Source organism: Camelus dromedarius, chromosome 8, assembly GCF_036321535.1.
Source record: "Camelus dromedarius isolate mCamDro1 chromosome 8, mCamDro1.pat, whole genome shotgun sequence".
Lineage (NCBI taxonomy): Eukaryota > Metazoa > Chordata > Mammalia > Artiodactyla > Camelidae > Camelus > Camelus dromedarius.
Genome location: NC_087443.1, coordinates 24,161,425 through 24,186,902, shown reverse-complemented (window position 1 = coordinate 24,186,902; position 25,478 = coordinate 24,161,425). Strand labels below are relative to the sequence as shown.

General features: G+C 42.1%; 1 protein-coding gene across 6 annotated transcripts in view; it reads left to right on the top strand.

Annotated features, from left to right (window-relative positions):
• NRG3 (neuregulin 3) overlaps positions 1-25,478 on the top strand; it is a 930,932-nt gene that overhangs the window by 889,542 nt on the left and 15,912 nt on the right. For all 6 annotated transcript variants that reach the window (XM_010984086.3, XM_031461039.2, XM_031461042.2 and 3 more), the window contains exons 5-6: positions 9,487-9,589; positions 16,032-16,158. In XM_010984086.3, coding sequence (XP_010982388.3) covers positions 9,487-9,589; positions 16,032-16,158 — 230 coding nt within the window. The remainder of the gene's footprint in view (positions 1-9,486; positions 9,590-16,031; positions 16,159-25,478) is intronic.

Genomic DNA, 25,478 nt, shown 5'->3' with positions numbered 1-25,478 from the left:
GTGAGGAAGAATCTGTTCCTGCCTCGTTCCTGGCTTCTGGTGGTTTCCTGGCCACCTTTAGCCTTCCTTGAGTTGTGGATGTATCACCCCAAACTCTGCCTCCATCTTCACTTGGCATTCTTCCTGTGTGTGTGTGTGTGTGTCTGTCTCTAAATACAAATTTCTCTTTTTCATAAGGACACAGAAATCTTGGACTAGGGTCCACCTTAATAACTAGGGTCCACCTTAATAACCTGGATATAGGGTTATTCCCTATATCCAGGGAAGACTGTATTTATAGGTGTGGTGGTTAGAACTTCAGCATCTTTGAGGGGATACAAATCAACCCATAACAATGGTAGTTCTGCAGGTAGGGAAGAGGAAGGGGCTTCCAGGTAGAAATAACACCATCTTAAAGATACAGAACCGTTTCAGTACCTCCTGACCATCTCAGCTCCTCTGCACTCAGATGGATGGGCTGGACCCCCTCCCGCAACCCCCAGCCAAGCAGCATTCTTGGGCTCCTTACAGTAAGGCTCAGGTCCCTTGCTCATTTGATCGTCCTGCTACAGGCTCTTTCGTTGCCCCTCCCTCCCAGTGTGTGTTTAATCTCATTGATCTCAAGGTGAGGACCCAGTTCTTTTGCCTTCAGGACCTCTTTTACCTTAATGAATTTTTTTTCCCTTAACAATGCAGTAATCAGGCCATTTGACTCTTGTTCATTTTTGCCTTCAAGTTAAAAAGTGTGAATGCCAGTTTCTAACATTCTAAATTACTCTCCTTTCATTCTCTTTGCTGATCACGGCTCATTTGCAGTTCCTTGGAAGCTCCTAATATTTTAATCCATCCCCAGCTTGTGTTGATTTTTAAGAACAAAATTGGGAGGAAGCGCTCTTGTTCCAAGAATGATTAAAACTGCAATAAATCCACTTAAACTTAATCCAGTTAAAATGAGGACAAAAAAATTCACAGGCTTACCTCAGAGAGAGACTGACCTACCCGGATTATGAGGTTGACTTGAGGAATAGGAATAAATGCTAGAATTAGGCAGGGAGGAATACTGGAATGAAGACTAATTTCCTGAACGGTGGGGTCGTTAGTGAATTTGTTGTCTGACAGTGACTTTTGCTTCTCTGCGTAGATTTTTATCCGCAGGACCTCCGATGATGAAAGTTGGATAAAAGGAGCCCTGGTGATACTGTTAGCTTGACTTTTATGATGAACTATCAGAGAAATCACGCTTTCATTGGACACCTGGTGATAGCATCGTGTAGGGTCTGATTTGTGTATGTTGAATCTGAGGTGACCCAGACAGAAAAGCTTTCACTCTTGTGGCTTAAGGTATATATGTGCACTCGTGACCGTGTGTGTGTACGTGTGTGTATCCATGTTAAGTTTCGCATTACTTGGAAGCTAGAGCATTTAGGGAAATCATGCTTGAGTTTTGTGTCTTATCTACTCAATTAAAATCAGCGAGTGGTACAAAGGAGAGATTCCCAGGAGGCAGTAGGATCCTAGGATTCCGTCTTTGGAGGCGATGTGGAGCTGCTTTTAAGAGCATTTCCCATTCCCTCACGTGGCAGTGGTACGGTCACCCACACTTCCGTCCTTCATGCAGATGTATCCAGGAGGAAATGGTATAAGAACTGCAACTCTGATTTTCCTTTGGCATCTTTTTTTTTTTTTTTTAAATTTGATGAATTCTGATAGATGCATATACACCAATGAAACCACCACCACAATCAAGATAGCGAATGTAGTAGAGTTTAACAAGTTTTCACAGAGAGAATTAGAATTCTAAAGACGGTTGGAGTTTCCAAAGGCGTCCTCCTCAGGCAGCTTTGCACACTAGGACTTACACTGTGAGCTGTCCAGTTTAGCAAACAGCATGGTACTCATGGGCTTTCCAAGGATTCTGGGTCTCTGGGGACAATGAGCACACTTTTCTTCTCCAAGAGTCTGTGTCCGGAAGACTGTGAAAGACGGAACCCATCCCCAAGGAGGATGGCTTGCATTTCATCCACTAAAACATCTGGGTAGGAAATTCAGAACTATAAGTTGAAAAATTCAGTTAACAAGAAAAAAAGCATGGGGAGCCATGAGTAAAGAAAACGACATAAAAATAAGTTCCTTCAATACAGATCTCAGGACACAGGCAGAGAGGTCCCGAGGCAGCAAGTCACCGACTGCCTGCGGGTGAGGTGAGTTTTCCATTAGAGAAATAGAGTATTATGAAGGCCAGTTTTTCGTTTGTTTGCCTTGCAGTGTGTGGGTGATACATGAACAGGGGCCCAAGGGAGTGATGGGGGCCAGCTTCATGACTCCATCAAAGAGGTCATACAGGGTTCCCAGTGACCTCGACGTCACTAAATTAAAGTGCTTTATTTTACTTCGCCTCTTTATCTCCTCTGCAAGATCCTCGTCTACCCTTCCACCAAATTTTGGAGTCTCTCAAGGCTCTATCTTAGGCATTCTTCTCTTATTACTCTCTGTCTTCTCCTGGGGCTCGTATCAGCACACTTTCAGTATATGCATAACCCCTAAATATTTACATCCACAACCCTGTCACCTCCTCTTAGCTTACATCTATACATATTTAAATGCCTACCTTACACCTCTACTTGGGTATCTCATAGGCTTTTAAAAACTCATCCAGTCCAAAACTGAGGTTGGTATCTTTCCTTCCACGTCGGATCCCCCTCCAGTGTACTCCAGCTTAAGTAAGAGCATCGTCATCTATGCCCTTCAGTATTTTCAACCTACTTTTCACTTCTGTTTACTTTACCACCCACCATGGTCGTTACTATTATCATGTCTAAGCTGGTATAATAGCCTTCTAACAGGACTCTGCGTTTACTTTCTCCCTTCTCATCTTTTCTGCATACTGCAGAAAAAATAAATATAATATTATCATATCACACTCCTTTTCTTTCAAGTCCTTCAATACCTTCCTGCTATTGTAAAGACATGTTCACTGTATACCATATTCCCATTGTCTCTGTGTTGCTCTGCTAAGTTGCTAAAGAATAGTAAACAACTTGTGCAAAGGCCCTGTGGTAGGGCACATAACTTCCAGGTCTCCGGATATGCCATTTTGTCTCCTACCACGGGGCCTTTGCACAAGTTGTCTTCTCTTTCCGGATCACTCTCCCCATCCCTGTTCCTCTTGCTTACCTTATACTTAAAATCTCTGATCTCTGGTCTCTATGAATTGGTCAATGTTCCATGTTATAGTCTTTTGTAGGATTAGATACCTCCTTGTAACATTTATTACAGTCCGCATTTCATATCATTGCCTTTATTTACATAGAAAATTGAAATTTATAAAGGTAAAGTAGTATATCTGTGGTTATTCATATTAAAGGTGGCTAAAGTTAAAATCATATCCAAAACAACCAGACTTCCCACCCCTTGCTTTCTGCACCTCACCATGCTGGTTCTCACCCAGCACTCTATGAACCAAAGGCCCTGAGAGTACCATCACCGCAACAACACCTGGGTCTATAAAATCACTCACAGTCTTTGGAGTTTTAATTTCACTCTTGATTTAAACTCAGAATGGATTTTGTGCATTTCCCCAGGCTATGTTTGACGAGCTTCACATAAGAACAAAACACCATGCAGATTTTATGTGGATATAGTCTTTTGTTTGTTTGTTTGTTTTAATGGGTATCATTATCCACAATTTTCATAATTCTTTTCATTGGCAGAAGCAGGGTGGGTTAGATTATTATATGTAAGTCATGCTTCTTCCATTATAGTCACCAACTTATAGAAATGAAGTGAAACGGAATTCTTTATCATTGGTACAACTATTTACTTGTTTCCAAGTTCAACTGGAAGATTTAATGAGCTTACAAATGCAGAGGTGGAAAGGATGGCATTCTTTAAGATGGTAATATGCCCAAGCAAAGTCTCAATGACACATTTTTTTTTAACCTCTTTAATTTGAATCTTTCCAAATTTAAAATGTCAGCCAAGACTTGCCAGGGCCACATGAATGCCCCTTTTCATTTATTCAAAAATATGGATAATGTGATATTTCTCTTAGGTTTACTTTCTGTCTTTGGATGCTCCAGTCTGAATAAAGACATTGAAAATGGAAATAAAGACAAAGAGGGGAGAGAGGAAGGGATAGTTCTTTTAAAACATTGTTTCCCAGTATACTGCTGCAGGGAAAAACTTTAAAATGTGTGATTGTATTTAAAGAGAGGATATAATGCATGATCTCAGGAAAGAAAAGAAAGGAAGGGAGGGAGGGAGGGAGGGAAGGAGAAAGGAAGGAAGGAAGAAAGGAAAGAAGGAAATAGATCCTAAGAATCAGGCTCTGTACGTATAAGTTTTCATTCAGGTATGTTGTGTCTGATACCAATTTGCCCAATTAAAGGTGACGTATGCAATTGACTTGGCTGGTACAGGAACATCACAAGTCATGGACTCATTTCAGCTGGCCCTGGAAGCTTCTGGGGCATTTTAGAAGCACTCCAGAAAGTCATGGTGTAGGGAATTCTGCGTCCATGAGCCAACTCTCCCCCCCTGGTTTTCCAGCTGTGGACTGGCATCAGCACCGGGTGGGACTTGGCCAGAACAGAAAGCCAGGTTGTACACCAGGGCGAGCATGGAGTGTGTTCACAACAATAGACAAATCCAACACACAGAGCGAGCATCTTTCTGGGGCCTGAACAGCCCCCCTGAAAATCACCCAGAAAGCCAGGGCCTGGCCCACAGACGGTGTGGAAAAGAAGATGAACAATGAGATCATCTACCTGTTGGTAGATCACGCTATAGTATCTTCTGAGGCCTGGGGACAAACAGCCCCACCGTTTTCTTCATGACTCTTTGCTGCTGAAAAGGACGTGGTGAGTACAAAGTCAAAGGAGGAGGCCAGATCTGAATGGGAAAAACCCCATGAAAGGAGCTGATGTCAAGTTCAGGAATGTGTGGGGTTGTGGCAGGTGGTCAATCCCAGAAAGGAGGACTTGTGTGAATAACAGAGAATATTAAACCTTAAGAGCACCCTGGGTGAGTTGATGTATCACACACAGCTTAAAGCAGGAGATCTATAAAGGCAGAAATAGCTATTTATTCCGAGATCACAATCTTATGGTGTCAGTTTCATGAGAAGCACTGCGCTAGATGCTGGAGAAACAGCGGTAAGCCAAATGAATAAATCAACAAAAACATGGTCCCCGGCACCAAGGAAGCTTGTGGTGGAGAAAAAGAGTAGTTAGTGTGGGTGGGTGGTGTCATGCTGGGCGAGTATCTTTTATATTATGTATATTCTTTATATATTACCTATAATCCTTTGTTCCCCAGGATTAATATATTTACAACTATACTTGATATAAAATAAAACACTTATTCTGAAACTTTTCATTTGATGCATTTTGACATAAATATTCACCCATGAACACCTCATCATATTTGAGACAATGAACACATCTGTAAGTCCCCAAAGTGTCTCGTCACTTTGTAGTCTCATTCCTCTGCCCCTCCCTACTCTTGACCCCAGGTATCCACCAACAGGCTTTCTGTTACTATAGATTAGTGTCCGTTTCCCAGAATTTCTTATAACCGGAATAACACATGTGCCCTTTTTTTTTGGTCTGACTTAATGCACTCAGCATAATTGCTCTGAGATTTATGTGTTTTGTCGCTTATATCAGTAGTTCAGTTCTTTTTATAGTTGATTCATATTCCATTGTATGAATATACCACAGTTTGTTTATCCGTTCACCTGTCGAATACGGGCATTTGGATTCTTTCCAGCTTTTTGCTATCACAAAGCTGCAATGAATATTTACATACATAATGAAGATATATTTTATTAGTCTTGACTAAATACTTAGGAGTGGAATGCCTGCCTCATAATGTAGGTGTATCCTTACTTTCTATGAAACTATTTTTTAAGTGGTTATACCATTTTATATTTCTATCTCACCAGAAGTACGTGAGAGTTCAAATTGCTGCATACCCTTGGTATGGTTAGCCTTCAATTTTAGCTAATCTAGTAGGAATGCCATTTATCTCATTATAGTTTAATTTTCAATTCCATAATGACTAATGATGTTGGGTATTTTTCCACATACCTGTTTGCCATTTATGTATCTTTGGGGAAGTGTTCGTTCAAAATTTTTGCCCATTTTTAAATTGGTGGATTGTCATTTTATTATTGAGTAGTAAGAGATCCTCACATATTATAGATACAAGTCTACTTTTGCTATATATTTGCAGATTTTTTCCCAAAGTGTGTCTTGCCTTTTCATTTTCATAGTGGTGTCTTTTGAAGAGCAAAGCATTGCTACTTTTGGTGAAGTCCATTTTGTTGACTTAAAATATGTTATAGTTCATATCTTTTGTGTTGTAGTTAAGGAATCTTTGTCAAACTTATGATTGTTAAGATTTTCTCCTGTATTTTCTTTAAAAGTTTTGTAATTTTAAATTCTCCATTAATGGCTATAATCCTTTGAGTTTATATTTGAGTAAGATATGAAGTTAGAGTTGAGGTTTCTTTTTCGTGGCTACGGCTCTACTGTTGTTACAACATCAGTTTTTGAGAAGATCTTTTCCTCATTGAACTGCCTTGGAATCTTTTTCAAAAATCAATTGGCCACATATGTTTGCATGTGTTTCTGAACTTTATTGTCTATTCCATTGATTTATCTGTTTATAAATAGGTCAGTACCATGTTGGCTTGATTACTAGAGCTTTATAAGTCTTGGAATAAAGTAGTTTTGAGTCCTTCAACTTTGTTCTCTTGGCTACCAAAAAAGTTATTTTGACTTACCTAGATCTTTTATATTGCCATATAAGTCATTTAGAATCAGCTTGTTAATTTCTATACAACAACAACAACCAAATGCCTCCTGCGATTTCAGTAGAATTGCACTCAATCTCTTTTAACTTGAGGAGAATTGATGTCTTAATAATACTCAGTCTTTAACCCATAAATATGATGTATCTATTTACCTAGGTCTTCTTTAAATTGTCTCAGTAAAGTTTGGTCATTTTCAGCGCACAGGTCTTGTGTATCGTTTGTCAAATTTATTGCTACGTACTTTATATATTTTGATGGTATTGTAAATGATACTTTTATTATGATTTCTGATTATTTGTTGGAATTAAATAGACACTCATTTAATTTTTGTATTATCTATCCTGCAACCTCACATTTTTCAAGCTTGCTTATTAATTATTCTAGTCCTTTGTAGAGACCCTTAGATTTTCTGCAGAGATGATTATGTTGTCTGAGAACAAAGATGACTTTTCTTCTTCTTCCCCCAAACTTCGAATGGCCTTAATACCTATTTTTGCCTTATTGCATTGACTGTATATACCAGTAGTACAATGTTGAGTAGAAGTGGTGAGAGTGTACATTCTTGCTTTATTCCTGGCATCAGGAGAAAAGTGACGTTTTGCAATTAGGTATAATTTTGTTATATACTCTTTGTCAGGATGAGGAAGTTTCCTTTTGGTCTTAGTTTCTGAGAGTTTTAATTAGGAATGAATATTAGATCTTGTTAAGTAGTTTTTCCCACTAATCTGATAATTAAATAATTTTTCTTGACTTTGATCGATTTTAAAATATTAAACCAACCTTGCATTCCTTATGTAAACCCAGTTGGCCATGATGTATTATTTTTAACATCTTGTTGGATTTGATTTCCTAAAAATTTGTTATGAATATTTGCATCTATGTTAATGAGAGATATATGTCTGTAATTTATTTTCTTTTTATGTCTTTGTCTGGTTTTGTTATAAAGGAAAGGCTGGCATCATATAATGAATTGGAATGTTTTTCCCTTCCTATCAGTTTTCAGTGATGAGAAGACCCCAAGAAGGTAGAAGACAATGGTATCCAAAAAAAATTCGTCTTTGGTAGAAGATAGCACTTTCTCTAACGTACCCGTTCTTTACCTTCAGTGTGCATGAGAAACACCTGAAAATGTTCTTTTAAATAAAGATTTTGACTTAGAAGGTCCTAAATGGATACCATAGTTAGTATGAACAAAGAAAACCAAACCTCCCCCAGGTTAATTTTCATAGTTGATCTGTGGTCTGAGGATTCTTTAGTCAATGGTTTTCCAAGGATGTTTCACAAACTAGCAGTATCAGAATCACCTGGGAACTTTTAAAAAATGCAAATGTTCTGTTCCCACCTTATAGCAACTAAATCAATAACTCTAGGAGAGAAAGTAGGTGGCAATTGCTCCCTCAGTAGCCCTGAAAGTGACTCCAATGCACACTAAAGTTTGAGAACTACTGTACGGTTAATAAGAGTGAAACAAAAAGGAAAAGATATGGATACAGTTAATTTTGTATACTTTGTGTTATAAATAGAGATGATTTCTTCTATACTGGCCTTCTTTTCTTTATAATATATATGGAAAATCTGAGAGTGAGGAAGTGGAGGGTAAGTAATGAGACTGAGTAGTCAAGAAAGTATGAATAATCAACAGGAAAATAGGGGAGCAGGCTGATGAGGTTGTTAGTCACTATTGGACATCTTGTTAAGCAATGTGATTTCAATCTTTATTGATGTCCATCTTCCCATTTGTGTAATCTTCTTTCAGAATTCTGAGCTGCTCAAGGTAGAGATATGGAGAAGGCAGTTCTTGGATCCATACAGTTATTTTGCCAAATGGATAATAGGGAAGGGGGGGAAGGGATATAGGAGTTGAGGATATTTGCAAGAAAGTGAATGACTATAACCATGGACCATAGTCTCTGTGCTGCATGAAGAGAGAAATGAAGACAAGAGAAGGATAATCAATAGAAAGGAAGTTCTGAGATCTAAGGGTAGAGGTCTTGAGATGGAAGAACTGTCTCAGTAGACATATTTGAGAAAATGAGCTAGAAGTGTACATGATAATACCTGAAAAGTGAAGTGCTTGTTTTAAATTCTTTTTTTTTTTTTGTAATAAGAAGCTATAAGATATGACCTTGGTTGAGATTACTGTGCCAGATCATTGGTATTGAGGAATTCATAGAATGGGTGAATAAATATTCACATGTACATTGAAGTTCTCTTTCATTGGGGATTTCAGTCATAGTAGTGGGTGGGATGAATGGGAGACTGACAGCCAAGGACCAAATCAGAAAATACAGTGACGTAAGTTTTACATGATGTAAGTTGAAAGTCATCACTGGCATAGAACAGTTCTGAAAGCAGATTGTTTTGGGCCCCACCATAATTTTAAAAATGTGTGTCCCTAGTATGTCCTAAAGTCGTGATCCATCTTTTGATAATCAGATTCATAACTGTGATATCTGTGTACAAGCTCTGATTTAGCCATGCAGATACAAAAAAAAAAAAAAAAATCAGCTATCCTACAGACCATTGCAAAGAAATTGAATCAAATAACTTCCTCATGTTTTCCTATTCACTACAGGAACAAAAAACTTTGCTTTGAAAGGCTTCCTACCAGCTCAAAAGTACGAGGATGGAGATGATCTCTGCTGTGCCCTGCTAACCATCCATTCTAATTCTCTTTTTCAAATTCACAGAGAGTGAAGAAGTGTATCAAAGGCAGGTGCTGTCAATTTCATGTATCATCTTTGGAATTGTCATCGTGGGCATGTTCTGTGCAGCGTTCTACTTCAAAAGCAAGTAAGACCATTTCTCTCTAGTGTTAAAAGGTTACTTCTCAGAAGAAGCACCTTTGTCTTTCTTTACGTTCTCAGTCTGAGCTCCAGGCAGAGGGATCTTGTGCAAATGGGTCCATCAAACATCCATAAATGACAGAATCTTTTGTAGCCTGTGGTGAGTGTGTGTAGCGTGTACGTGCATGTGTGTGTTTGTGTGTGTGTGTGTGTGTGGTTTATCTTTGATGCACATACTAATCATTCCTCTCTGTGCTCATCAACACTCTAAGTCCTTTGCACGTTTTGATTGCCTCCAGGAATTAAAGGCTCAGCGTCTGCCTGTCACTCAGGGGTTAACTCTTCTGAACAGAGAAGTCCCTGCTGTAGACCTGAACATTATCAACTAGTGTCTAGCTTTTTATGAAAACACACACACACACACACTTTTCCTCTTATCATGTTTTTCACCTGATACCCATAAAAGTTGTAGCCAAATATGAAATATGAATACTATAAAATCCACTTTGGTATGCACATCTCGAATATGCCCTGTGCTTACCTTGCCAAGAAACTAAAGCTTCTGCAGGTAAAGGTGCTTTTTGGGGGGCTAATAAAGTAGAATAAAAAATATACATATATATGTATATAAGTATGTATGTGTATATACATATATTTACTCTAAATATACTTCATAGTACTTTATTTATGTAAATGACATAATCTTGCACTTAAGAAATGCAGATTAAAATATTAAATTCCTTGGTTTCTTGTAAGGTGTGCAGGCATTAAGAAGCTGGCATAGATTCTTTTCCTACAGCTTGTCTGAAATCCAAGCCAACACATAATTGTTTTTCATTGGACCTGTATTTTTTCCTACCCATTTGCTCTTCTAAAATTGGATCAATTTCCAGATACAGTCCATGATACCTGTCTGCATGTTGTTTATGTCAATCTTTAAAAAGAACAATGCTTAGAATTTTAAAAAATAATAGAAATCAGGTATGAATCCAGAATTAGTGACTATTATTTTTTAGTAAACTATTTCAGAAGAGCTTTAGGTTCTCAGAATTGTTGTGAAAATAGTACAGACACATCCAATGTTCCCCAGACTCAGTTTCCCCTACGATTCATGTCATACTAGAATGTTGCATTATGACAACCAATGGAACCATGTTGATACAGTGTTACTAACGACAGTTCATACTTTCAGATTTCCTTGGTTTTTACCTAATGTGCATTTGTTTCTGTTCCAAGGCTCCAGCCAGGAAACCACATCACATTTCCTTGTCATGTCTCCTAGGCAGCTCTTGGCCGTGACAGGTGTTAGTGTTCAATCTCTGAGCACTTAACTCTGTATCAGGGATATTGGGCTTCTCATATCTTATATCCCAACCCTCGTAACAACTGGAATGATCAGTATTGCTCAATTTTAAGATAATGTCTGAATTTAATTTTAAAACATTAATTTGTCAAAGCTACAAAGTAGGAACTTGCAGATGGGTCTTTAAATCGCGTGCTCTGGACCATTCTACCATATTGGCTCACACAGTCCCGCTGCTGGACGGTGAGTGCTCGGAGTGACTGGGGAACGTCGGTTCCCACCGCAGACCATAGCTCTTTATGCTCTCAGCCAGGCTGCGTGACACAGTGGTCAGGGTTTTACAAGCATTAGCCATACCTGTGCTCAGACCTGCAGTCTTGCCACCTGCTTATTATGCATTATTAGGCAAATTACATCTAGTCCCTTAGCTTCCGTTTCCTTTTTGGTAAAATATAGCTAAAATCTGGCCCCCAATAATATCTACCTTACAGAATGTAAGGTTTAGCCAGAAAATACTGTAAAGGGCACAGCATACTGTTTCAGCGAGTAAGCACTCAGTGAGGGCTTGTTATTGTTAACACCTACGGCTTTCCACACCGGAACTCACAGGCTGGGTGACAGCAAAGTGAAGCCTGTCCCCTGGAGCACGAGAGGGGTTGTCACACTCAGCAGGGCGTTAGAAGGGGCTCCTGGAAAGTGCTGTATCAGGGGGAGAGAGATTGCGTACTTAACAATAAGCAAATTACTGTGGAGAAGTAGTCCATCACTTATTTTCGGAGGGTAATTGGCAGTTGTGCCACATTTAAACGAAAGACGGATTGTGGCCGTCACGAGAACAGAGAACAGCTGGAGAGCAGGAGGACGTCCATCCTCAGAGCTGTCAGTCCCTCCCTGTGTGGACGGCAAGCGGGCTCAGCCACCAGTGTGTCCTCCTGGGGCTCAGCCAGCTGGCAGGGGTTCTCACGGAAACACTGCGACCCTAGATTCGTCCTGGGAGACTCAGAGGACCAAGCCAATGGAAGTGAGCGGATCGGGGTGCTGCTGTCTTTCTGCCTGCCCAGCCGGGACACACTTTTATTTAAAAATAAATAAGTTAGTGTAAAAATAATACAGTAATAATAAAATTTAAAGCCTTTCCCAACTGGAGTCATATTCCTCATCAGAGACCTAGAGCGTATTTCCTTCTTGTAATACAATTTCCAAGCATGATCGTCCTTCATTTTTCTTTGCCTGAGAGAAGAGCCACACCCCACCCCATGCATCTAATTTATATAGCTGAAAGCAATGTACATTTTTATAACACCCTGGCACAAGTTTTTTTCTTGCCTTCATTCCTGGAATTCTAATTCAGCTCCCCAAACCTTGGGGACAGCCGAATAGGCAGACTCTACCTTGACCTTTCTTTACTTTCTCACATACTATAGGACTGTTTTACGTGTATAATTTTTTTGGCCTCATCTTGGGAGTCCCAAGTCTTCTGGGATTCTAGGACCTGTCATTGGTTTCCAAATAAATTCACTTGAACTTCCACCCAACATACTAGAATGTACAGTGCCCAGAGAGTCAGGACTTACCCCAAAGCTCACATTCTTGGTTATTTATGTTTTACTTCCCAAAACCCTTCAGATTTGGCCACTCTGGTCCTTTCTCCATTCACTTGTCACCCTTGGGATGGCATGGCCTCAGGCAGTGGAATATTGCAGTGAATTGTTAGCCCATGAACGTTTGAATGTGGGTAACATGAAGAGGTAGAAGTGAGGAACACTTTCTGGAATTTAGAGGACTTTCTGATTGAGTTCATTGGACCCCAACCACTTAAAAGGGTACAGTGAAAGAAAGTCTCTTTCCATCGGTCCCAAGAAGCCCAGTATTCCCATAAGTGGTTAATAGAATTACAGATTGAGCCTTTCAGATCGGGCTGAAATGGCTCACGTGGCAACTATAAATTCTTCCAGGTTTTCTTTCTACTTTTAACTCTCGGGGGCTGGGACACATAAGACTGGCAGTGGGAGTCCTCAGTGGGCTTTGGAAATGCAAGACGTGATTCGACTCTAAAAACGGAACTGGAATAGGAGACAAGATGTTCCAGGAGCAGAAGCGGGGACGAATAATGATCACAACTGGGAGAAATACAGGAGGAGAAGGGAGCACTGGTACTACCAGTAAAAAGGCAGATGTGATAACAAACTGCCCTGACTGTAGGTTATCACCCTCTGAAGTCAGGATCTTAGATCACGAAGAAAGGCTTTTAGGGGCAGGCAATGGATGTTCTGATATGATGCCATGATTCTCTTCACTGTGAAGGTCTTAGTCCCCCAGTTACTAGAATAGAGTAGAGATAAGAGTTGACTTTCTCCAGCCCAGGCTCTGACCTGAGATGCCCCGCATCCAATGGCAGGTCAGTGTGAGGCTCTGAAGGTCTAGACCTTTGCCCCAACTTGGGGTGAAGGCTGTGCTCATTTCAGAGTTCCCCATGGGATTTGCTGAGGTCTTCACTGAGACTGCACCCCATTCCAGAGCCTCCTTCTGCCCAGTCCTGTTTCCTTCCTTTCATTTCCATTGGTGTTAATCCAAAGGGCCGTCTCTGATAAAAATCACTCATGCTACCTCCAGCTCCGTGTCTCCAGTTCCAGGAACCCAACCTGCAACATGACAAATGACTTCTCCCAGTGGACTGGTGATGCCTGATCTTCTGCCATGTACATCTTCCTGCTGAGTTGGGCTGTAGCGAAATAAAACTCAAAGAACTATAGAATTTCCACAGCAACATTGATAGGCTATTAGGGGTTCCAGTGAGCAGTGCCCGTACCTTGTCTTCCCCAGAGCAACTGCTCTCAGGAGAGAGCTCATGGTATTGCAGCCCTTGTTCTCATTTGCTGGGGAAAGGAGGAAAGAGCCAAAAATGTGTGTGCTTGGGAAGGAGAGGGGTGATAGAGAAGGAGGCAGGCTTCTCATTAATATTCAGGAATATTAATGAGTTAGGACTGGAGTGAGACGCAAGGAAAGGAAAGCAAATTACAAAGAGGACTTAGGGAGGAGGGTATAGCTCAGATAGTAGAGCACATGCTTAGCATAGATGAGGTCCTGGGTTCAATCCCCAGTACCTCCTCTAAAAGTCAACAAGCCTAGTTACCTCCTCCACCCTGCCAAAATAAAATAGTTAAATAATACAGTAATAAATAGAATATTTTTTTAAAAAAGATGTTTAAAGGAAAAGGATTTAGGAAATGCAGTCAGACATTTTTATGAGGAAAATTCCTTTGTAAGTTTACATTTCCCAGACACTGAATGATGGAATTGCTGAAAAGATCATTAGTATTTCTACTATCTAATTCTTGGGAAAGTAACCAGATCCTTACTCGGTGCCAAGCCCCCTTTTACTGCTTCATGATGATTTACTTCCTCATCTCTCCTTTGCGTCATCAGTGAATCCCTGATAGGATTTTGTGGCTAAATGTGCATCTTAAACTGCTGAAATGATGGATTTGTTTCCAACAATAGGCTACAGATTAGCTGTTAGGAAGAAGATAGATTATTACAACTGCATGAAAGCAACTAAGAGTGCTGGAGATAAAAGCCCCCCAAATAATTGAAAAGATAAAAGAAACAGAGCTACATCACACTGGTGTTGTAAATTCAAAAGAGATAACGATGCTCAAAGCCTCCAAATCCTGTAGCAAATGCTGCGCCTGGCTCGCGAGAGAGGCAATTAACAAGATCCCTTCTTTCATCTTTGAGCCAAGGTTCTAATTCCTCGGTAGCATCTGCCCGTGCTACTAAGCTTGCTAAGTGGTGAGGAGTGGAACAGATGAACACTTTGTGTGTTCTCGCTCTTCATATTCACAGTATTTGTGGGATGGGAGATAGCTTTTACAAACTCCACTGACGGACGAGGAAACGGAGGCTCAGAGAAGCTTTGGGAATCAGTCATGTTGATTGCGGAAATCAAAAACAAAGCTGGTGGGTGGCAGCTCTGGAAGTCAAATCTCAGTTACTCTGATCCCAGAGCCCAGGCTCTATAGAGTGCTGTCTGCCTGGGAAAGCTTGCTGCCAGAGATGTGCACAGCCTCCACCCAGGGCACCCTCCTTGACACAAACCCGAGGAAGAGGCGAAAGTCTAGGGGAGAATGATTCTGCAAAGTTGGTTTTATGGGTATTGCGTCTTCTGCTGGTGGATAATTGCTATAAAGCGCTTGAGAGAACAGCTGATAACACAGTAATGTGTCAGATCTTTCTGGGATAGCCACAGAATAGTTCAAAACAACAGTCAGTTGACAGGCAGGAGTACTTGGAGTCCAAAAACTAAAAATTGTCTCAGCCTTCCCACTGCCAAGCTGCGTGACGTGGGCAAGTGGTTTGACAGTCGTGGGTGGTGGCGCAGAGTGCAGAGTGCACAGCCTGCACAGCCAGACCTCCTAGGTTCAAATCCCACTCTACCATTTACTAGCTATGTGACTTTGGGCAAATCCTTTACCTTCGCTGTGCCTCAGTTTCTTTCACCTATTAAATGGGCGTAGGATTAATGCCTCATCGCACAGAATTACTGTGAAGAATAAGTGAGTTGATACACGTGAAATACTTCAAATGACGCTCGGCATTTAGTAGGTGCTCTTTAAGAGTTAACTAAGTTTCTTATTTACAAAAGTTATAAAAATCTACATTCAGGGCTGATGATGACAATCAGTGAACTATTTCAATATTATAAAACAGAAGATATACACATGAAATGGTATATATGAAAGCTACACAAATTTGAATTGGACAAATATAAATGTAAATTTACAGGTATGTTATATGTAACTGCGAGATCCCAGCTTCCAATTTTTTCCGCTGGTCACTTCAGAGCATTTCTGATTCTTTGCAGTTGAGCACAAGGGGGAAGAGACCTCTTGCGTTCAGTAGGGCCTGGACAATGTGTTACACGTGTGCCTGTCCTTGGAGCGCCACTGGGTGTGCATCCCCGGATGATAACGGATGATGCCAGTATTTCTCGGTGGAGTTGGAAACGAGGGAAGGATTCTTGGTTAACTGAGTTTATCTAACTTTGGCAAATGACAAATACAGATCTTGAGAATGAATGCACCTCAAAAAATGACTAGAAAAAACTTACGTAACTATTTATCCGTGGATTTATTTAAACCTACAGGAAACAAGCGAAACAAGTTCAAGAGCAGCTGAAGGAGCCACATCATGCTAAAAGCTACGGTCTCAAGACGCCCAGCACTTTGGCAAAGTCAGAGAACTTGGTGAAGAACCATGTCCAGCTGCAAAACGTAAGTGCCACATCTGTACATCCCTTCCCGCAGCCCACCTCGGTGCTCCCGGTCCAGAGGGGATGGGGAGCCTGTGATCAGACGTGTCGATTTTTTTTTTCAGTGCTTTGTAAATCTTTCTTGAAATCATCTTGCATTTTCCTGTGTGCACACGCATACTAGATAAAAGAGAGAAAAACTAAATCTCAGCTCTCGATTATAACCTGTAATATAAATTAAACTCTGGAAGCGAAAAGAGCTTCAGTTCTTCGATCTGTAATCACTTATTAAATCCTTACTTGTGTCAGAAATTGTGCTGGGCTCTGGGGATGCCATGTTCCCTACGCGTTGGAAACTTATGTAAGTAAGAAATACAGACAACCCAGAGGAGGCTTGTGGGATGAGATGGTTGATGTTGTAACAGAGATGGGAGAAGAGACCGAAGGGAGATGATGGGGACAGAAGTGGAGGCAGCAAAAAAAAAAAGAAAAAAGAAAAAAGAAAAAAAATCCAGGCTTGAATTGGATTTTGAAGAATATGAGAGGTTCATCAGGTCGGCAAAGAGCAAAGGACAAGAAGAAACTAGAACAGACAGAGAATAAGGCCATGGAACCCTAAGAACACACGCTATGTTGGGCAGCTCTGAGGTAGGGGGTGTGAGAGAAGCCAAGTTCAGAAAGGTGGGAAGTGAGAGTTTCGGTCCAAGAGGAGGTACTTCCTAACACCAGGCCTTAAACAGATGCCAGAACTTGAAGTTAAAGGCAAACTCTTTGAATCCTACCTTCTTTCTTAAGTCGTTTTAATAATTTCTGAAATGTTGTGTGACACAGAGGGGCGGCCAATCGGTGAGCCAGTGACCCGCGGGTTGGTAAAAGAATGTACCAGTGGTTAAGTGTAAGAATAGAAGTGGGAGTTAATAGGGAAGGCTGTCATAGACAACTGTAATACACACAACAAGGGGTGCCTGTGAGAGCTCCGGGGGGCCGGAGGCTGGGTCTTTTATAAGGTGGGGTCACAGGGTGCCTGATCTGCTTGTGTGCAAGTCTCTGTAGGTGAGGTAAGAGGTTTAGGGTCCGTGAAGGGCGGTGGGCTTTGGCTGTGATAATGTAGGCATTACCTGGGGCTACTAGTTTGTTAGGGGAAAGAATGCACTCTGTGTGTCGAGAGATCCCAGGCAGACATCTGAGAGCCCAGAAATGGGGGTCGTCCGGACTCTGAAGGACATCAGTTGGCCCAACGTGAGATATATTGCAAAACGCTAAATTAAAGACAAGCAACAGTTACCCAACTCAGTTTGACTGCTCGGCGTTCAAAAGCCAACACTCCGTCTGAGACGAGTGTAACTCCGAAGATTCTGCTCCACCGTGAAAGTTTTAAAGGGAGCATCATTTGGGGAGGGGGACAGAGTCCTCATTATCCTCCACTGTGTGCAGACTTCTTCTGATTGGTTGGTGGTGAGGTAATGGGGCGGTGTTCCTGGAATCTCCTGCTCAGCCTGCAGTTGCCATCCTGCACCTGGGTGGGGGCCGATGTTCCTGCAGGGAAGAACCCAGCGGGATTGCTGTGCATATTCCTAGAAGAGGAACCAGGACCCTGCCCCATTGTTTCTCCACTCTGTCTGTCTTGTTTCTGCATTCCCTCCCTTCCCTGATTAGCAACTATTTGATTCTGCCCTTTGGAACTCAGGGAACACCGAGGAGGCTGAACCAAGCCTGTTTCCTACAAACGACAAACGAGGGACACGGATGGGATTTGTACCCTGCAGGGCCCCACGGGACAAACTGGAAGAGCCCTGTCAGGGGAGCAGCTCTCTCTGCCCCCACACAGGACCCTGAGGCAGGAAGCAAAAGAGCAAAGGCCACGGTATAAACCTGGTATTTGAGTGCAATACACAGTCACCCAGGACACAGTCACAGCCCTCCAGGTCTGTAAAGCGCTGGGAATTTACACATCATTTGTGAGCCTGGGAAATCACTACCTCAAAAGTCACCGTTACGCTGGGCAAAACGGATGTACTTAGATGATTAAGGCAGAATTCATAAATCCGCAATGCTGCCCCGCAAAGTTTTGTTAAAACTTGTAATCGTGACTGCGCGTAGGGATTGCTCTTTCCTGAAACAGACGGAATGCTTTTGCTAATGATTTCTAATAAATATCATCCCACTGATGCAGGAAAGCGGATGTGGGGCGTGAGGAGGGCCTTCTCCCAGGTCTCGACTGAACCCCTGGGATGTGCCCTGCCAGGTGTGGGTCCTGGCTTTGCGCAGGAAAGAATTCAAGAGCGAGCCACCGCTGAGTAAAGGTAGATTTATTTAGAGAGATGCATACTGCATAGAGTGTAAGGCAAGAGAAAGGCAAGGAAAGAGGTGTGGGAATTGGGTGCTCAGGTTAGAGTAAAAGTAGGTACACACTCCATAGACAGAGTGCGGGCTGTCCCCGAAGGGGAGGGAGCGAAAAAGGCCACTAGGCTTGTGTTGCCAGGTTTTATGGGCTCAGTAGCTTCACATGCCTACAGGTGGGAGCAATCCAACTGCCCGGGGGCAGGGGCTGGGGTTCCCAGGGACTGGGCCTCCGCCCATTCTTTGGCCTTTGGCGGTTAGCCTTGGGGCTGTCATGGCGCCTGCGGGCGTGTTATTGATCACGCTGTTACATTGAGCACATAATGAAGCTCAAGGTCTACGAGAAGTTAAACCTCTTCATCCTCAAGGCCAACTGGGAGGTGACTCTTCCACCATTTTGGTGTTAAATTGCTGTCATTCCTTGAGTGGATGTGCCCGGCCCTCTTCCCTCCTGTCTCACCACCACCTTAACGCAAATGCAGTGACGGAGGGCTTCAGTTTCTTAGCAACTGGACCTGTCAGACACACAAAGCCAAGCTCCAGCTAAAGCAGTAAGGACAGATTTTTAATCAGTGATAATAGGTTGCATTACAGAAGACCCATCCAGTGTGAAAAGAACACAATTTCCATTCGTACAGGGGTGACTCGGGTGTTTTAAAGGGAGACTGGGGGGATGGGGAGGAGAAACAGTAGAGGCTTGACAGAGTCAGGGAAGTGAAAAATTACACAAAGTTGGTCAATGTAAATGCCATAAGGCCAACGGGGTCTGTTAACTGGTCATTACTGAGCTTAGCATCCTGTCCTTCTCTGGAGACTGGGAGACGGAGGCCCTCTCCTTCCTAATCATTATGGTCCAGATAAATGGCTTTCAGGTCCTGGAAAGAGACACTCCCCAGTTGTAGGAGATGCGCACGCATCTCAAAGGGACAAAGGAAGATTTAGAATCCTAAACTCCTTTTATTAAATGTTCTAAGAAAGAGAGGTCTGGGGCTTATCCCCAGGCATTGGCTAAAATAAACGGTAAATTCCTTTGAGTTTTTTGGGTTTCCTTTTTGGTGTTTGGCAGGTGCTTTAAGAGGGACAGGGGTCAACCTAGGGGTACAGCCTTGAGCAGTTAGAACTATGATAGAGTTTACTCAAGTCTTTAAGTGTGTGTGTGTGGGGGGGGGTGAGTGGATGAAATCATTTGGGCAGAGAATCTGCAGTTTTTAAAGGTCAGAAATTGAGGCCTCGTCGATTAAAGGGCTCAGAGGAGCCTGTCTGAAGTTTGCTCAAGAAGAGAGTCTTTGTCAGCCGCTAACGCGTAGCAGGGTTGCAGCCAGAACACACGCACAGTTTGGTATTCCTTTCCGGCGACTGTAGGACCAACAGCATTTTCTTTGCTTTACAATCTCCTCACACTCATTTGGGAGAAGGCATAGTGGTCCACAAAGAGGCCACTTCACAGTTTCCTCCTTCCTTCCCTCCTAGTAGCTATGAATGTTCTTTCCTATTGTTTAATTATTAAAACCATTATTAAAATAAACTCTTTATGCATGGGTTTCCCCCACCCTTCATTTGATTGGAATTATTAGAATTTGGACAGCAAGAAAGAAACGATTAACTGTAGGGGTTGCAACACCTGAAAGACCTTTGTTTACCTCTGATTTTCTTTTCTTTTTCTCTCCCTCTTCCCTCCTCAGCCCACCCCTCCCCAACATTTTGTATGTTGGCACAGGACCGCGGAGGCTTAACCAGACCATTCCCCCAGTGCCCAAGGGAGGATGTGGGACAGTGTCTTTTTCTATTCATCCCATTTTTGGATGAAGAGAGTATAGGGCATTTTGTCTCTGAGCTGTGGTGTGGTGGTCAGCAAGGAAAACGCATTTCAAGGGATCGACATTCTGAAGGGCTACACAGAAATGGGGGGTTCAGGCAGAGAATGGATATGAGAGGAAGGCATTTAAGGATCCTGAAGAAAGTGCAGGGTGCATTGAGGAGACATCTGCATGCCAGCTGTAGCATCCTACACGTTGCCGGCGGGGCTCAAGGGACTCCTTGAACAGACCCCTTTAACAAGACTAGGCTACGATGAACACATTGCTTTCCCAAAGGCACATGCCAGTTTCAGTGCTAGAAAGCAATGTGGGTCACTGCCAGCCTCGTTATCCCTTTGTCAACATTTCTTTGGCTAATTTAATAGGAGAAAATTGTCTTCTTTAATGACATTTCACTATCAGAGAGGGTAGGAGGATCTCTGTCTGTATATTTCTAGTTTGGTTTCCGCTTTGGTGAATTACATGTTGATACCCTCGCTCATGATTTTATTATAAGCATCAAAGAACAATTTGCAATTTTTCACGCCACACATTATGGGAGAAAATAGTTATAGAGAATATACATCGATAATCCCTTAAAAAAGAAACTGAAATGTTTAAGAACATTTGCTTTCCTACATGCTATGCTTAAGCTATATAAGACGCATACAGGACATCTGAGTGGTTGGAGGCCAGGTAGCACACATAGTCTTATGGAAAGTGGTCATTTGTTGTGTGGCCAGGAAGTGTCCGCACGCCTATTAAAAATGCAAATACATTAAAGAAAATATGCAAAAGCATTTTTTTCTTTTGTAGGTCTGTATTTTTGTCTCCTTCTGACAAGAGCTGTGAGGAAATACCAATGTCAATAATAGCCAAAAATGATCAATAAAACAGTGATAGTAATAATAATAGCAAATACCATGTACTAGGTACATACAGAGAATCTTGCTAAATACTAGAAATACACAGCCTTATTTAGTCCTAACAACAATGACTTAATTACACCCCCGATGTGCAGAAGAGGAAAATAGGGCTTAGAACTTGAGAAAGTTAACCTCTGTCAGACAGCTAGTCTAAACCCACATCCCTGTAACACAGTGGTTTGCAACAGGGGGCAGTGTTGCCCCAGGGAGCATTTGGCAAAGTCTGGAAACACTTTGGGTGGGAAGTGCACAGGCATCTGTGAGTCAAGGGAGCTGGTAAATACCCTAGGATGCGTGGGAGAGCCCCCTACATCAGGAAAGGATCCTTCCCACATGTCAAGAGTGGTGAGGAGGTCCAGAGGCCAAGGTCAAGATGCAAAATGTGTCCACTAGGAAATTCTGAAGACCTGCCACAGGAGTTCTCTCACCAACCTTCCCACTGCACGCATGATTTCTGCTACCTGGAGGGAGACAGGTCATGCAGGTGCACTGTGATCCTAGGGAGGGAAAATGTCCTCCTCTGCTTACCTTAGCAGGCAAATTCGTCTTTATTTTTATCTTGGAGCCCAGGTTAACTACTTGAAATTCTTAGCAAATTGCAATGTTTAACAAATGAATTGTCTGTGTCTGGCATTCCCTTAAGTTCATTAAACATTCATGGGGAAAGGTTTCACTTTACAGTCATTTAACAAGATGTGAACCACCCAGTCCAGTGAAGCAACATGACACTCCGGAAACACTTGACATCAAGCCTGCAGAACTAGACCTGGCAGTGTCTTCGAAGCATCTAGCCCCTTACTATCATTTGTAAGTGAAGCATTTAGGACTGACCTCATTTCCTGTGTCCTGGGTGAGAGAGAGAGAGAGTTGGGGCTAGAGTTATTCCCTCCAGACCAGTCAAAGGAGAGAAACTTCTCAGCACCCAGTTCAGGGATCATCGGAAACAGAAGTCATCAAAAGAGAGATGACCTCTTCTTCTCTCTTAAAATCAAGAGAAAATACACATACGTGAAAAGTAAAGCAATAAAATCATATACTCTTTCCCACAGTTTTTTTCAACAACCATCTTAGGAAAGATAGGTTTGGGAGACAAACATTCAATGAGAAAGACTCAGAAGATAATACTTGAATGCTAGAGGCGAATAGTAAGAACTTAATGACTAACGCAGCCTTGATAATTGGTAGAGAGAGGCATTCATTTATTCTGTGGTGCTTCTTGAACACTTTTTCTATGTTGGACACTGCACGATGAGCTTAAAAAATACAAAGAGAAGCGATGGATCCTGACTTTGGGGATCTCACAGGCTAGTGGTAGAAACAAACATGTTAGCACAAACTTTTTTCATACTGTAGATGTGTTAAGTCAAAGTGCTCTCAGATCATGGAGAAGGGCATCTAAACTCAGCTGGGGAATCCACAAAGGCCGCCCAGAAGTAGGCGATGTTTACAGAGTCTTGAGAGTGAGTTGAAATTCGTGAAGTACTTTGACAGAGGTTGATCAGACGGGGGTCATTCCTTTGTAGCATGAATCAAAGCTAATTTGGAATAGTTCTAGTCTAAAACCTGATCTCTTCCTTTAAATATCAAATTCCTATTTAAAGATTCCCTATAGGTTCATACGTTCATCTTTTTATTCAAATATGTACATTAAATATCTAGTAAGGACCAGGGATATCATGGTGAGCAAAAGTGACAGTGGTCCTACTTTCAAGGAGCTTACTGAGCCCTGCAGGTGATAGATATTGATCAAAGAATGCCACCAAAATAGTGCTCATTGCTGTTACAGCTTTTAGAAGGCAGGTCTGGGAGATAACCTGACAGTAGGAATAGCTCAGAGCTCTCTGAGAAAAGGGAGCAACCTGCGTTTAGTTACCACTGGCTGCAAGGGGCAGCCGGCTGAGGTGAGCGGTGGGGCGTGGGGTGGGTGAGGCGTGCTTGCTGTGATGGGTGTCTGGAAAGGGTGTCCCACTCTATTATTTCTTTTCAATGGAAACGTGTTAAAGTTTGACAGACAATTGTTATAGTTCTTCCTGCTCTGGTACAGGGTGCAAACATTCTCAAAACAGCAACACTGGTCAAGTTGTTTTCAATTATTTGTATAAGAGATCTGGATGGAATCACGCCCTAAAACATGTCCTAACTACTCGGTCTCACCATCTCCTGGGCTCAAAAGTCAGACCTGAAATAAAGAACTCTTTGACACAGACATAGGTGAGCTGAGAACAACACGGGGACGAGACCTCTAAAACCTTAAAACTGTTTAAAATTAAACCTCCCTCCCGTTTTTATTGCCTGGGGTTCCAGAACAGGTGATTATCAGCTGTCAACACTGCTTTCGAACACAGACACGGCTTTTCACTTAACCTCTGGACTCCCGCTGCTTGTAGGGGGCAGAACTGGAAGCAGCACACCTTGCTCTACTTCCAACACGCGCCTGCTTCATCTGACAGGTCTACTGATTTCAGGGCAGCACTCAGTGTGCGAGGAGCAAGGCAGGGGATGGTGCAAACAGCAGTGGACGTCCTCAGCGCCAAAGAGCACCTGTACAAGGAGGGCCTTCAGGGAAGCCACACGGGATGAGCGCTTTCCCGTGAATAACAGTATTGACCAGAGTCTGTGTGGGTGTTTGAAAGGAAATTGGCTGAGCTCTTGCTGAAAGGACCAGTGAATAGTCTGTGCCGTCTCCTTATTCACGATGAAAATGACATTTTGTACATTACACCAGATGAGGTTTTTACCTAAACATGTACAAACACAAAAAGTCAAGATCCGAGTGAGTGCAGGGGAAGAACGTGAAATCAGCCAGCATACTTCATAGTATCATATGGAAACGTCAGTGGGGAGGGCCAGACACGCTGCTGGTCTGAGCACTTGAACTTCACCGGGGATTTTATCAGATGGATAAGATAAAATTGTGCTGACCTCAACTCGTCCCAGGGACCAAACTGCATAAATGTTGTTACAATGAATGAACTCATATTGATGCCTTGTTATTAACGCAAATCTGGTTTATTCAGATGTCCTTAGTTTTTACTGACTTGCTTCTTCTGTTCCAAGGTCCCATGCTGGAAACATTACATTTAGTGGGCATGTCCCCTTGGTTTGTGACACTTTGTCAGATTTTCCTTATTTTAATGACCCTGATAGTTTTTAGTACTGGTCAAGTGTTTCTCCCTGAAGAATGTCTCAAAATTTCTTGCAGGACAGTGGGGCTGGGGGGAGAGGATATAGCTCAGTGGTAAAGTGCATGCTTAGCATGCACAAGGTCCTGGATTCAATCCCCAGTGCCTCCATTAAAATAAATAAACAGATAAATAAATAAAAACCTAATTACCTCATTTCTGCAGTATCTGTGTCAGGTTCTGGCACTTCCTTAATCTCTTAAGACTTTTTTTTGTGTGTGTGTATTTTGTTAGCAGTTGGACACGATATATTAGGTAATTATGAGGTAAATAGATCTTTATTCTAAGGTTTTGTTTAATGTTTGCTGTAGATGTAGATGCCAAGGGCTTTAAAATCTTCTCAATTCTTTTTTTTTTTTTCAGCTTCTATTTGTGTCTTTGGGTTTCCCTAATTAGTCCTTTTTTTTTTTTTTTTTTTTTTTTAAATGGAGGTACTGGGGATTGAACTCGTACATGCTAAGCAGGTGCTCTACCACTGAGCTGTAACCTCCCCACTCCTTGACCTCCTTCAAGTAGAGTCTGTGTCTTACAACTTTTCAGCTATAATCCACTATTATTATAGTGGAACCCTGTGGATGCGACGTTAAGGGCTGGTGGAGGGGAGCTCATGTACATGATGAGATTCCACTCCCTCTGTGGGCCTGTCTTCCTGGGCTGTGACCGTCACAAACGTTGCTTCACTGTCTTCCCTTCTTACATGAGACAGGAAGGCTTCAGGAAGGTGGAGTCAGGGCAGAGCTCTTCCCTCAGGTGAGCTCAGGCTCTGGGAAAGACTATTTTCACTGAAAAGTAGATCGTTGTCATGGAGAACACTCTGCATGCATTTCAACATGGTCATTTCCCCCTTCTCTTACCGGAGACACAAGATGATTTTTTTTTTCTTTTTCTTTGTTGTGAGAATCTGCTGTGATCCTGGAGGTTAAACTCATGAAAGTGTAAGAACGCTCCCTTAGACAGCAGCCCTCAGATACCTTTACCTTCCCTCTAGTTCACACACAGATTCCAAAACTTATTAAAATGACCACTTAAGTGTTCCTGCCAGTTTATGTTTCTGGCAGATCCTCCTGTGAGCTGATCTTGACTATGATTCTCTGCATT